At 39.8% G+C, this 15,357-nt stretch overlaps 1 protein-coding gene and 1 long non-coding RNA gene across 2 annotated transcripts in view; one reads left to right on the forward strand and one right to left on the reverse strand.

The window, feature by feature from the left end:
• The window catches only part of LOC128110714 (uncharacterized), a 147,112-nt gene that overhangs the window by 13,832 nt on the left and 117,923 nt on the right, over positions 1-15,357 (reverse strand). The gene's annotated exons all lie outside the window — the stretch shown is intronic.
• On the forward strand, positions 7,093-7,930 carry LOC128110713 (60S ribosomal protein L7a-like). Its single transcript, XM_052738462.1, has one exon. The coding sequence runs from the start codon at positions 7,125-7,127 to the stop codon at positions 7,923-7,925; it is 801 nt and encodes a 266-aa protein (XP_052594422.1). The 5' UTR covers positions 7,093-7,124; the 3' UTR covers positions 7,926-7,930.

The raw sequence follows: 15,357 nt of genomic DNA on the forward strand, positions 1-15,357 counted from the left end.
CACCAATTGGAAGAAGAGTGACCTGGAGCTTCATCTATTCAGATTAAAGGAAGAAATGGGTAGACAGCAGTGTAAGAACATATTAAACAACATAAAGAGCAGTACAGTACCACCAGAACCTAATGATCCTACAACAGCAAGACCTGAACATTCCAAAGAAGAATGATTTAGAAGAAAATGACCTTAAAAATAACTCTATGAAGATGATACAGACCCTAAAAGAGGAAATTAAAAATTCCCTTAAAGAAATGGAGGAAAAGACAAACAAAAAATGAAGGAAATCAAGAAATCTCTTAAAGAAAGTCAAGAAACCCAAGACAAAACAATCAAACAGGTGAAGGAAAAAGTTCAAGACTTGAAAACTGAAATAGAGGCAATAAAGAAAACACAAACTGAGGGAAATCAGGAAAATGAAAATCTGAGTAAATGAACAGAAACTACAGAGGCAAACATAATCAACAGAATACAAGAAATGGAAAACAGAATCTCAGGCATTGAGGATATGACAGAGGAAAGAGATTCATCAGTCAAAGAAAATGTTAAATTCAGCAAATTTTTAACAGAGAACATCCAGGAAATCTGGGACACCATGAAAATATCAAACCTAAAAATAATAGGAATAGAAACAGAAGATTTCCACCTCAAAGGCACAGAAAATATATTCAACAAAAGCATAGAGGACAACTTTCCCAATGTGAAGAAAGATATGCCTATGAAGATACAAGAAGCATGCAGAACATCAAATAGACTGAACCACCAAAAGAAGTCCCCTTGCCACATAATAGTCAAAACACTAAACATACAGAATAAAGAAAGTAAGAACAGCAATGGAAAAAGGTCAAGTAACATATGAAGGCAGACCTAACAGAATTACACCCGACTTCTCAATGGAAACTCTGAAAGCCAGAAGTTCCAGGACAGACATGCTGTGGATACTGAGACCATGGATGCCAGCCTAGACTATTAAACCCAGCAGAGCTCTCAGTCATCATAGATAGAGAAAACAAGATATTTCATGACAAAACCAGATTTAAACATAACATATCCACAAATCCAGCCCTACAGAAAGTACTAGAAGAAAAACTCCAACCCAAGGAAGTTAGCTGCAATCACCCAAACACAGGCAACAGATAACCTCACACCAGCAAATCCCAAAGAAGGGAAACACACACACACACTACCACCAAAAATGACACAAATTAACAATCACTGGTCATTAATATCCCTTAATATCAATAGACTCAATTAACCTATTAAAAAACACAGACTAACAGAATGGATATGAAAACAGGATCCATCCTTCTATTGCATGCCTGGACCGGTCTACTCTGGTGACCAGCCTAGCAAATAACCTAGCTGTCATCATAGAGCCTTTGTCCAGTGACTGATGGGGACAGATGCAGAGATCCACGGCCAGGCACCAGGCTGAGCTCTGGGAATCCAATTGATGAGAGACAGGAGAGATTCTGCAGGTGAGGGACACCGAGATCATGATGGGAGGACGTGCAGAGATGACCGGCCACACTAGTGGAAGCTCATGAACTGTAGACTAGTGGCTGTGGAGCCCCTATGGGACTGGACTAGGCCCTCTGGATACAGAAGATGGTTGTTTGGCTCAAACTCTTTGGGGGGCAACCAGGCAGGGGGATTGGGATCTGTCCCTGGTCTATGGGCAGGCTTCTGGAATCTGGTGCCTGTGGTGTGACACCTTGCACAGCCTTGGTGCAGTGGGAAGGGGCTTGGACCTGCCTAGGCTCAGTGTGCTGGGCTCTGCTGACTCCCCATGGGAGACTTCGATTTGAGTGATGTGGTGATGCAGGGTGGCTTGGGAAAAAGGGCTGGGGGTGGGAGGAGGGAGGAAGGGGAATCTGTGGATAGTATGTGGAAGTGAGTAGAAAATTTCTTAATAAAGAAAAATGAAAAAAAAAAAAGAAGCAAGCCAGTGTAGCTATCCTTATATCTAACAAAATAGACTTCAAACTAAAATCAATTAAAAGAGATGAAGGACATTTCATATTCATAACAGGAAAAATCCATCAAGATGAAATCTCAATTCTGAACATCTATGCCCCAAATACAAGACCCCTGCATTTGTAAAAGAAACATTACTTTTTTTTTTAATCCCTGCCCAGTCATTTTATTTACAATGATTCAATGTGACTAACCCAGAACTAACACAAATCAGTATGGAAATGATGCTCTTCACCCTAAAACTTCCCCATTGGGGTATGGGATTGCTCCTGAAATCCAATAGTATTTTGAAGTACAATTAGATTTCATTTCATTTTAGGCATTATTGGTGAAATTATTAAGGCCACTCCACGTAGTTAAAAGGAGATTTATTTAATGGCGTAACTTACAAATTAAGGGATAGGTAGGTCGCGGAGTCTGGGGAAGGTGTATCACAGTCCAGCGGTGTTCTCTGGAGCTCTGCTCGGTCCACCTCCACTATCCAGGGTCCCGCAACAGAGAGAGCGCCCACCGATCCAGATCTCGGGTCCCCAGGCGCCTCCCTTGGCCCCGCCATGTAGGTGTGACAGTTGCTGAAGTCTCAATGGTAGGACCACCGTAGGAGGAAGGGTAAGGTTTTAGCTCTTAGTTCTGACCTCTTGGCTTTCTTCTTTGCATTGGTTCTATGTTTCTTATTTAATAAGAAGGTTGGTTACATCTACAAGAGGCCTTTAAAAAGGAAATAAAAAATTCCCTTAAAGAAATTCTGAAAAAGACAAACAAAACTTGGAAGAAATCAATAAATACCTTAAAGAAAGCCAGGAAAAAGCAATCAAACAGGAAAAGGAAAAAGTTCAAGACTTGAAAACTGAAATAGAGGCAATAAAGAAGATACAAACTGAGGGAATGCTGGAAATGGAAAATCTGAGTAAATGAACAGGAACTGTAGATGCAAGCATAACCAACAGAATATAAGAGATGGAATAAAGAATCTCAGGCATTGAAGATACGACAAAGGAAGTAGATTCATCAGTCAAAGAAAATGTTAAATCCAGCAAAGTCATAACACAATATGTCCAGGAAATCTGGGACACCAAGAAAAGAACAAAACTAAGAGTAATAGGATTGGAAGAAGGAGAAGAATTCCAGCTCAGAGGCACAGAAAATATATTCAACAAAATCATAGAAGAAAACTTTCCCAATATAAAGAAGGAAATGCCTATGAAGATACAAAAAACTTACAGAACACCAAATAGATTGGACCCCCCAAAAAAGTCCCCTCACCACATAATAATCAAACCACTAAACATACAGAATAAAGAAAAAACATTAAGAGCTGCAAAGGAAAAATGCCAAGTAACATATAAAGGCAGACCCATCAGAATAACACCTGACTTCTCAATGGAGACTCTGAAAGTTAGAAAGTCCTGGACAGATGTTATGCAGACAATAAGAGACCATGAATGCCAGCCAAGACTAATATACTCAGCAAAACTCTCAATCACCATAGAGGGAGTAAGCAAAATATTCTATGACAAAACCAGATTTAAACAATACCTATTTACAAATCCAGACCCACAGAAAGCACTAGAAGAAAAAATTCAACCTAAGTTAGTTAGATATAGCCATGAAAACACAGACAATAAATAATGCCACACAAAAAATACCAAAGAAGGGAAACATACAACACTATCACCACAAATTACAGAAATTAACAATCACAGGTCATCAATATCCCTTAATATCAATGGATTCAATTCCCCTATAAAAGACAGAGACTAACAGCATGGATATGAAACCAGGATCCATCCTTCTGCTGCATACAAGAAACACACCTCAACTTCAAAGACAGATACTACCTAAGAATAAAAGGCTGGGAAAAGACTTTCCAATCAAATGGACTCAAGAAGCAAGCTGGTGTAGCTATCATAATATCTAACAAAATACACTTCAAGCTAAAATCAATCAGAAAAGATTGGAAAGACCATTACATATTTATCACAGGAAAAATCCATCAAGATTAAGTCTCAATTCTGAACATTTTCCCCCAAAAACAACGGCACCCACATTTGTAAAAGACACATTACTAAAGCTCAAATTGCACATCAAACCTCACACACTAGTAGTGGGAGACTTCAACACCCCACTCTCAACAATAGACAGGTTTGCCAGACAGAAACTTAACAGAGAAATAAGAGAATGAACTGATATTATGACTCAAATGGACTTAATAGGTATCTATAGAACATTCTACCCTAAAACAAAGGACTATACCTTCTTCTCAGCACACCATGGAACTTTCTCTAAAATTGACCATATACTCAGTTACAAAGCAAATCTCAACAGATACAAAAAAAATGGAATGACCTCCTGTACTTTATCAGACAACCATAGCTTAAAGTTAGATTTCAACAACAAAAAAAGTTACAAAAAGCCTACAATCTCTTGGAAACTGAACAATGCTCAACTGAATCACCAATGAGTCAAGAAGGAAATTAAAATTTTCCTAGAATTCAATGAAAATGAATGTAAAACATACACAAACTTATGGGACACTATGAAAGCAGTGTTAAGAGAAAAATCCATAGCACTAAATGCCCACATTAAGAAGTTGGAGATCTTACCATTTTCTGACATCTTCTTCAATTTATTTTTTCAGGGACTTAAAGTTCTTGTCATATAGGTCCTTCACTTGCTTGGTTAGTGTTAACCCAAGGTATTTTATATCATTTGTGGCTATTGTAAAAGGTGATGTATCTCTGATTTCCTTCTCATCCTGTTTGTCAATTGTATATAGGAGGGCTACTGATTTTTTTGAGTTGATCTTATATCCTGCTATGTTGCTGAAGGTGTTTATAAGCTGTATCAGTTCCTTGGTGGAATCTTTGGGGTCAGTCAAGTATACTATCATGTCATCTGCAAATAGGGAAAGCTTGACTTCTTCCTTTCCAATTTATATCCCCTTAATCTCCTTACGTTGTCTTTTTGCTCTGGCTAGAACTTCAAGTACTATATTGAATAAGTATGGGGAGAGCGGACAGCCTTGCCTTGTTCCTGATTTTAGTGCAGATCACTTCCTAAAAATAACACCAGTAGCACAGACACTGATAGAAACAATCAATCAATGGAACCTCTTGAAACTGAGAAGCTTTTGTAGAGCAAGGGATATGGTCAACAAGGCAAAGCGACAGCCTACAGAATGGGAAAAGGTCTTCACCAACCCCACATCTGACAGAGGACTGATATCCAGAATATATAAAGAACTCAAGAAATTAGGCATCAAAATGCCCAACAGTACAATTAAGAAATGGACTATAGATCTAAACAGAGAATTCTCAACGGAGGAAACTCAAATGGCTGAAAGACATTTAAGGAATTGCTCAACATCCCTAAATGACTCTGAGATACCACCTTACACCTATCAGAATGGCTAAGATCAAAAACACTGAAGACATCTTATGCTGGAGAGGATGTGGAGCTAGGGGAGTTCTCCTCCACTGCTGGTGGGAATGTAAGCTTGTACAACCAATTTGGAAATCAATATGGTGCTTTCTTAGAAAATCGGGAATCAATCTCCCCCAAGATCCAGCTATACCACTCTTGGACATATACCCAAGGAATGCTCAATCATACCACAAGGGCACTTGCTCAGCTATGTTCATATCAGCATTGTTTGTAATAGCCAGAACCTGGAAACAACCTAGATGCCCTTCAACTGAAGAATGGATAAATAAAATGTGGTACATATACACAATGGAATACTACTACTCAGCAGAGAAAAACAATGACATTATGAGGTTTGCAGGCAAATGGAAGGATCGAGAAAAAAAATCATCCTGAGTGAAGTAACCCAGACTCAGAAAGACAAACATGGTATGTACTCACTCATAGCAGGATACTAAATGTAAAACAAAGATGACTAGACTGCTACTCACAACTCCAGGGAGGCTACCTAGAAAACAGGAACCCAAGAAAGACACAGGGATCGCCCAAGGACAGAGAAATGGATGAGATCTACATGAACAACCTGGATGTGAGTGGGGGTAATGAAGGGCAAGGGTCAAGGGAAAGAGAGTTTAGGGGAGTGAGAGATCCCAGCTGGATCAAGAACAGAAAGGGAGAACAAGGAATAGGAGACCATGGTAAATGAAGACCACATGAGAATAGGAAGAATCAAAGTGCTAGAGAGGTCCACAGAAATCCACAAAGATACCCCCAAAATAGACTACTGGCAATGGTCAAGAGAAAGTCCAAACTGACCTACTCTGGTGATAGGATGGCCAAACACCCTAATTGTCGTGCTAGAAACCCCATCCAATCACTGAGGGAACCGGATGCAGAGATCCATGGCCAGGCCCCAGGTGGAGATCCTGGAGTCCAATTGGCGAGACAGAGGAGGGTTTGTATGAGCAAGAATTGTTGAGACCAAGGTTGGATAAAGCACAGGGACAAATAGCCAAACAAATGGAAACACATGAACTATGAACCAATAGCTGAGGAGGCCCCAACGGGATCAGGCCCTCTGGATAAGTGAGACAGTTGATTAGCTTGATCTGTTTGGGAGTCATCCAGGCAGTGGGACCGGGACCTGTCCTTAGTGCATGAGCTGGTTGTTTGGAACCTGAGGCTAATACAGGGACACTTGGCACAGCCTGGGAGGAGGGGACTGGACCTGCCTGGACTGAATCTACCAGGTTGAACTTAATCCTCAGGGGAATCTTTGCCCTGGAGGAGATGGGAATGGGTGGTGAGGTGGGGGGAAGAGGGGGCTGGGGCAGGAGGGGGGAGAACAAGGGAATCCGTGGCTGATATGTAAAATTAAATTAAATTATAAAATAAATAAATAAATAAAAATTTGGAGAAATCTCATACTAGCAACTTAACAGCACACCTAAAAGCTCTAGAACAAAAAGAAACAAACTCACTCAGGAGGAATGGATGCCAGGAAGTAATCAAATGGAGAGCTGTTATCAATAAATAGAAACAAAGACAACAATACAAAGAATCAATGAACAAAGAGTTGGTTCTTTGACAAAATCAGCAAGATAGACAAGCCCTTATTCAAACTAACCAAAAGGCAGAATAGCCAGAACCTGGAAATAACCTAGATGCCCATCAGCTGAAGAATGGATTAAGAAAATGTGGTACGTTTCTCTCTCGTCCAGCCGAGCAAGATGCCCAAGGGAAAGAAGGCCAAGGGGAAGAAGGTGGCCCCGGCCCCCGCCGTCGTGAAGAAACAGGAGGCCAAAAAGGTGGTGAATCCTTTGTTTGAGAAAAGGCCTAAGAACTTCGGCATTGGGCAGGACATCCAGCCCAAAAGAGACCTCACACGCTTCGTCAAATGGCCCCGCTACATTCGGCTGCAGCGGCAAAGAGCCATCCTCTACAAGCGGCTCAAAGTCCCTCCTGCCATTAACCAGTTCACACAGGCCCTGGACCGGCAAACGGCTACCCAGCTGCTCAAGCTTGCTCACAAGTACAGGCCAGAGACAAAGCAGGAGAAGAAGCAAAGGCTGCTGGCCCTTGCTGAGAAGAAAGCCGCTGGCAAAGGGGACGTCCCAACTAAGAGACCACCTGTCCTCCCAGCGGGGGTCAATACAGTCACCACCTTGGTGGAGAACAAGAAGGCTCAGCTGGTGGTGATTGCCCACGATGTAGACCCCATTGAGCTGGTGGTCTTCCTGCCTGCCCTGTGTCGAAAGATGGGGGTCCCCTACTGCATCATCAAGGGAAAGGCCAGGCTGGGGCGGCTGGTCCACAGGAAGACATGCACCACTGTTGCCTTCACACAGGTTAACTCGGAAGACAAGGGTGCTCTGGCTAAGCTGGTGGAAGCTATTAGGACCAATTACAACGACAGATATGATGAGATCCGCCGCCACTGGGGAGGCAACGTCCTGGGTCCTAAATCTGTGGCTCGGATTGCCAAGCTGGAAAAGGCAAAGGCCAAAGAACTCGCCACTAAATTGGGTTAAATGTACACTGCTAAGTTTTCTGTACATAAATATAATTACAAACTTATCTTCCAAAAAAAAAAAAAGAAAATGTGGTACGTATACACAATGGAGTACTACTCAGCAGAGAAAAACAATGACAGCATGAAATTTTCAGGCAAATGGATGGAACTAGAAAATATCATCCTGAGTGAGGTAACCCAAACCCAGAAGGACAAACATGGTATGTACTCACTCATAAGTGGATATGAGACATAAAGCAAAGAACAATCAGACTGCAACCCACAGAACCAGGGAGGCTATATAGCAGGGAAAACCCTAGGATGACTGTGGCTTATAATAAGTTTTGGTTTTACTCAATTACTGGGCAAGCCTCAATGAAACATTTCACTATTAGGATAAGAATTTATACTGTATCATTCTGATAATTAAAAAATAAATAAAAATGAAAAAAGGCAGAGAGAGAACATCCAATTTAACAAAATCAGAAATTAAAAGTGAGACATATCAGCAGACAACAAGGAAATCCAAAGAATCATCAGGTCATACTACAAAAACCTGTATTCCACAAAATTGGAAAATGTAAAAAAATGGACAATTTTCTGGATAGGTACCACACACCAAATTAAATCAAGACCAGATAAACAATTTAAATAGACCTATAACCTCTAAGGAAATAGAAACAGACATTAAAAGTCTCCCAACCAAAAAATCCCAGGACCAGATGGTTTCAGCCCAGAATTCTCCCAGAAAGTCAAAGAAGAGCTAATGCCAATACTCTTCAAATTTTTCCACACAACACAAACAGAAGGAATATTATTAACTTTTTTTGAGGCTACAGTTACCCTGATACCCAAAACCACACAAACATGCAACAGAGAAAGAGAATCACAAACCAATATCCCTCATGAAAATTGATATAAAAATTCTCAATGAAATACTAGCAAATCAAATCCAAGAACACATCAAAAAAATTATCCACCATGACCATCTAGACTTCATCCAAGAGATGCAAGGATGGGTCAACATATGAAAATCTGTCAGTGTAATACACCACATAAACAATCTGAGTGTAAAAAAAAACACATAATTATCTCATTATATGCTGAAAATGTCTTTGACAAAATCCAACACCCCTTCATGACAAAGGTCTTGGAGGGATAAGAAATACAATGAACATGCCTAAACATAATAAAGGCAATTTATAGCAAGCCAACAGCCAACATCAAATTAAAAGGAGAGTAACTCAAAGCAATTCCACTAAAATCAGGTACATGACAAGTCTGTCCACTCTTCCCACATTTATTCAATATAGTATGGGAAGTTCTAGTGAGAACAATAAGACAACAGAGGGAGGTCAAGGGGATACAAATTAGAAAGCAAGAAGTCAAACTTTTACTATTTGTAGATGATATGATAGTATACATAAGTGACCCCAAAAATTCTAGCAGGAAAATCATACAGCTGATAAACACATTCAGTAATGTGGCAGGATACAAGATTAACTTAAAAAAATCAATAGCCCTCCTATATACAAATGATAAATAGGCTGAGAAAGATTTCGGAGAAACATTACCCTTTACAATAGCCACAAATAATATAATACCTGGGGTAACTCTAACTAAGCAAATGAATGGTCCATATGACCAGAACTTTAAGTCTCTGAAGTAAGAAATGAAGAACACATCAGAAAATGGAAGTGTAGACAAAATTCTAAACAGTCTTAGTAAATAAGAAACACAGAGTCAAATACAGAGGAAATAGCCAAAGAAATCAGAGCAATAGCCATGACTAGCTTTAGCTTACCACCATCAGTAGCTTCCCCAGAGAGAGTTTTTTCCTGACTGATTTGTGTTTTTATTGCCTTTCTGTTCTGCCTTCTCATTGGCTCTAAGCCCAGCCACATGACTTCCTCGTCACTGCCTGTCTATACAGACCTCCAGGTCTCTATGATTGGTACTGGGACTAAAGGCTAATGTCACCACCCTTGGCTGTGTACTTGACCACACAGAGACTCTGCCTGTCATGTGATTGGATTAAGGGTGTGTGCTACCACTGCTGGACTTCTGCTTAATGGCTATTTGACCTCTGATCTCCAGGCAACTTTATTTATTAACATAAAAATAAAATATCACATTTCATCACAAATAAAATATCACTACATGGAAGGATCTCCCATGCTCATGAATATGTAGGATTAATATATTTTTGGTAAGATGATAATCTTACCAAAAGCAACCTACATATTTAATGCAATCCCCATCAAAATCCTAACAAAATTCTTCACAGACCTGGAAAAAACAATACTCAACTTCATATGGAAAAACAAAAAACACAGGATAGCTAAAACAATCCTGTACAATAAAACCACCTCTAAAGGCATCACCATCTCTGACTTCAAGCTCTATTAAAGAGCTATAGTAATAAAAACAGCTTGGTACTGGCATAAAAATTGACATGTGGACTGATAGAATCAAATGGAAGACCCTGATATTAATCCACACACTTATGAACAACTGAATTTTGACAAATAAGCCAAAACTGCACTATAAAAAAAATAAAGCATCTTTAACAGTTAGTGCTGGCATAACTGGATGTCAACATGTAGAAGATTGCAAATAGATCCATATCTATCTCCATGCACAAAACTTAAGTACAAGTGGATCAAAGACCTCAACATAAATCCAGTTACACTGAACTTGATAGAAGAGAAAGTAGGAAGTAGTCTTGAATGCACTGGCACAGGAGACCACTTCCTAAATACAATACCAGTAGCACAGACACTGAAAGCAACAATTAATAAATGGGACCTCCTGAAACTGGGAAGCTTCTTTTAGGCAAAGGACATAGTCCATGGGACAAAAAGGCAGCCTACAGAATGGGAAAAAATCTTCACCAACCCCATATCTGGTAGATGGTTGATCTCCAAAATATATAAAAACTCAAGAAACTAGAAAGCAAAACATCAAATATTCCAATCAAAAAATGTGCTATGGAGCTAAACAGAGAAGTCTCAACAGAAGAATATCAAATGGTCAAAAGACATTTAAGGGAATGTTCAACATTCTTAGCCGTCAGGAAAATGCAAATCAAAACAACTCTGAGATATTATCTTATGCCTGTCAGAATGATTAAGATAAAAAAACACAGGTGACAGCTTATGTTGGAGAGGATGTGGAGAAAGGGGAACACTCCTCCACTGCTGGTGGGAATGCAATCTTGTACAGCTACTCTGGAAATCAGTACAGTAGTTTCTCAGAAAATTTGGACTCAACCTACCTCAAGACCCAGCAATACCATTCCTGGGCATATACCCAAAAGATTCTTGACCACACCACAAGGACATTTGCTCAGCTATGTTCATAACAGCATTATTCGTAATAGCCAGAACTTGGAAACAACCTAGATACCCTTCAACAGAAAAATAGATAAAGAAAATGTGGTATATTTATACAATGGAGTTTTATGCAGTGATAAAGAGCATTGTCATCTTGAAATTTGTAGGCAAATAGATGGAACTAGAAAAAAAAATCATCCTGAGTGAGGTAACCCAGACCCAGAAAAACAAACACAGTATGTACTCACTCATAAGTGAATATTAGATGCAAAGCAAAGGCTAACCAGTCTACAATCCACAACCTCAGTGAAGCTAGGTAAAGATGAGGACACTAAGAGGAACACACGTGGATCACCCTAGGAAAAGGAAAGGGTTAAGATCTTCTGGGTAAACTGAGAGGGGGATATAAAGGGAAGGGTGTGGGAAGTGGGAATTAGAGGGCTTGAGATGGTCAAGTTGGGGGAGAGACAGAGAAGGAGAGCAATGAAAGAGATATCTTGACACAGTGTACCATTAAGGGGATGGGGAGAAATCTGCAGCTAGAGAAAACCCCAGGAACTCACAAGATTGTCCCCAGCTTAGAATCATAGCAATGGTGGAGAGAGTGCTTGCACTCAGATTTGTGTCTACCCTAATTGTCATCATAGAACCTACATCCAGTGATTGATGGAAGCAGATGCAGAGACCCAGAGCCAAGCACTTTGCTAAGATCCTGGAGTTCAGTTGAAGAGAGGGAGGAAGTAATTTAAGAACAAGGTGGGTCAGAACCATGTTGGGAAAAAACACAGCAATTAGCTGACCCAAGTTAGTGGGAGCACATGGACTCTGGACTGATAGCTGATGAGCTTGCATGGGACTGAACTCAGCCCTCTTAATGTGGGTAAAAATTGTGTGGCTTGATGTTTTTGTGGGTCCCCTGGCAATAGGACCAGGTCTTATCCAGGGTACACAAGCTGGCTTTTTTAGAGCCCAATTCTCTATGGTTGCAATGCCTTGCTTAGCTTTGATGAAGCGGGGAGGGGCTAGATCAGGCCTCAACTTGGTATGCCAGCCTGTGTTAACTACCCAAGGGAGTCCTTACCCTCTATGAGGAGGTGATGGGGGTGAGATGGGGGTAGGTAGGAGGAGCGAGCAGGAGAAGAGGAGGGAGGGGGAACAGGGGTTGATATGTAGGAGGAAAGAATTTTTTAATTATAAAAAAAGATCAGACAAACAATTTAAATAGACTGATAACACCCTAGGAAATAGAAGCAGTCATTAAAAGTCTCCCAACCAAAAAGAGCACAGGGCCAGGCAGTTTTAGTGCAGAATTCTACCAGAATTTCAAAGATGAGCTACTACCAGTATGCTTCAAATTATTCCACAAAATAGAAAAAGAAAGAATATTGCTAAATTCTTTCTTTCTATGAGGCCACAGTCACCCTGATATGCAAACCACATTAAGACCCAACAAAGAAATATAATTACAGACCAATCTCCCCCATGAACATTGATGTAAAAATTCTAAATAAAATACTAGGAAACCAAATCCAAGAACACATCAAAAGATCATCCACCATGACCAAGTAGGCTTCATCCTAGCGATTCAGTGATGGTTCAACCTACAGAAATCACTCAGTGTAATCCATCATATAAAAAAAAACTGAAAGAAAAAAAAACACATGATCATTTTGTTAGATGCTGAAAAGGCCTTTGACAAAATCCAACATCCCTTCATGATAAAAGTCATGGAGAGCTAAGGCATACAAGGGACATACATAAACATAATAAAAGCAATACACAGCAAGCCAACAGCCAACATCAAATTAAATGTTTGCAGAGAAATTCAAAGCAAATTCCACTAAAATTAGGAACAAGGCAAGACTGTCCACTCTCTCCATATCTTTTCAATGTAATACTTGAACTTCTAGCTAGAGCAATAAGACAACAAAAGGAGTCAAGGGGATACAAATTTAAAAGCAAGAAGTCAAAGTATCATTATTCACAGATAATATGATACTATACATAAGCAACCCCAAAACCTCTACCAGGGAACTCCTACAGTTGATAAACATCTTTAGTTAAGTGGCTGGATACAATATTAACTCAAAAAAACCCAGTAGCCCTCCTATGTACAAATGACAAATGGGCCAAGAAAGAAATCTGAGAATAAATACACTTTACAAAAGTCTCAAATAATATAAAATATCTTGGTGTAACTCTAACCAAGCAAGTGAAAGACTCATATGACAAGAACTTCAAATCTTTTAAGAAAGAAATTGAAGAAGATATCAGAAGATGGAAAAATCTCCCATGCCTGAGGATAGGTAAGATGAATATAGTAAAAATGGCCATCTTACCAAAGCAATCTACAGATTCAATGCAATCCCAATAAAATCCTAACACAATTCTTTACAGACCTCAAAGAACAATACTCAACTTCATATGGAAAAACAAAACAAAACAAAAAATCCAGGATGACTAAAACAATTCATACAACAAAACAACTTCAGGAGGTATCACAATCCCTGATTTTAAGCTCTCCTCAGAGCTATAACAATAAAAACCACATGGTATAGGAATAAAAATAGACACATGGATCAATGGAATTGAATTGAAGACCCAGATGTAAACCCACACACCTATGAATACCTGATATTCAACAAAGAAGCCAAAATTATACAATGGAAAAAAGAAAGCATCTTCAACAAATGGTACTGGTATAACTGGATGTCAGCATGTAGAAGAATGCTAATTGATCCATATTTATCACCGTGCACAAAACTCAAGTCCAAATGGATCAAAGACCTCAACATAAATCCAGATACACTGAACCTCTTAGAAGAGAAAGTGGAAAATATCTCAAACACATTGGCACAGGAGACAACTTCCTGAACTGATCACCAATAACACGGGTGCTAAGATCAACAATTAATAAATGGAAATTCATGAAATTGAAAAGTTTCAGTAAGGCAAAGGACATGATCAACAGGACAAAAACATCAGCCTACATAATGGGAAAAGATCTTCACCAACCTGACATCTGACAGAGGGTTGATTTCCAAAATAAAAAGAACTCAAGAAACTAGATATCAACAAACCAAATAATCCAGTTAAAGAATGGGGTGCAGATACAAACAGAATTCTCAACAGAAGAATTTCATATGGCCAAAAAACACTTATGCAGTTGTTCAATATCCTCAACCATCAGGGAAATGCAAATCAAAACAACCCTGAGATTTCATTTTACACCTATCAGAATGGCTAAGGTAAAAAAAACATGAGTGACAATTCATGCTGGAAAGGATGTGGAGTGAGGGAACCACTCCTCCATTGCTGGTGAGAGTGCGAACTTGTACAGTGACTTTGGAAGTCAGTGTGGTGGTCCCTCAGAAAACTAGGAATCAACCTACCACAAGACCCAGCTATACTGCTCTTGGGCATATACCCAAGGATGCTCAATCATACCACAAGGGCATTTGCAATAGTCAGAACCTAGAACCAACCTAGATGTCCCTCTAGAGAGGACTGGATAAAGAAAATGTAGATTTACAAAATGGAGTATTACTCAGCTGTTAAAAACAAGGACACAAGGAAATTTGAAGGCTAATGGATGGAACAGGAAAAAGATTATCCTGAGTGAGGTAAACATGAGAAAGATAAACATGGTATGTACTCACTTATAAGTAGATATTAGCTGTACAATAAAGGGTAACTAGGCTACAATCCACAGACCTAGAGAGACTAAGTAACAAGTGTAATTCATGAGGGGAACACCCAGATCTCCCTGGGATGGAGAAATAGAAGAGATTTTGTGAGTCAACTGAGAGCAGGTAGGGATGGGAACATGAGTGATCAGGTTGTGGGGGAATGGAGGGAGAGAGTGCTGCGGGGTACTGCTAGAGTAGGGCATTTGGGGGTGGGTGAAATCCTGGAGCAGGAGAATCTCCCAGGAGTCTATGAAGAGGACCCCAATTAAGATTCCTAGCAATAGTAGATGAGTAGCCTAAATTGGCCATCTCCTATGACCAGATTGGTTCCTGGCCCAATTATCATCAAAGAGGAGTCATCCAGCAGCTGATGGAGGCAGATGCAAATACCCACAGCCAATTATTAGGCAGAGTTCAGAAATCCTGC

This window comes from Peromyscus californicus, unplaced genomic scaffold (assembly GCF_007827085.1).
Source record: "Peromyscus californicus insignis strain IS unplaced genomic scaffold, ASM782708v3 Scaffold_15__1_contigs__length_86483966, whole genome shotgun sequence".
Lineage (NCBI taxonomy): Eukaryota > Metazoa > Chordata > Mammalia > Rodentia > Cricetidae > Peromyscus > Peromyscus californicus.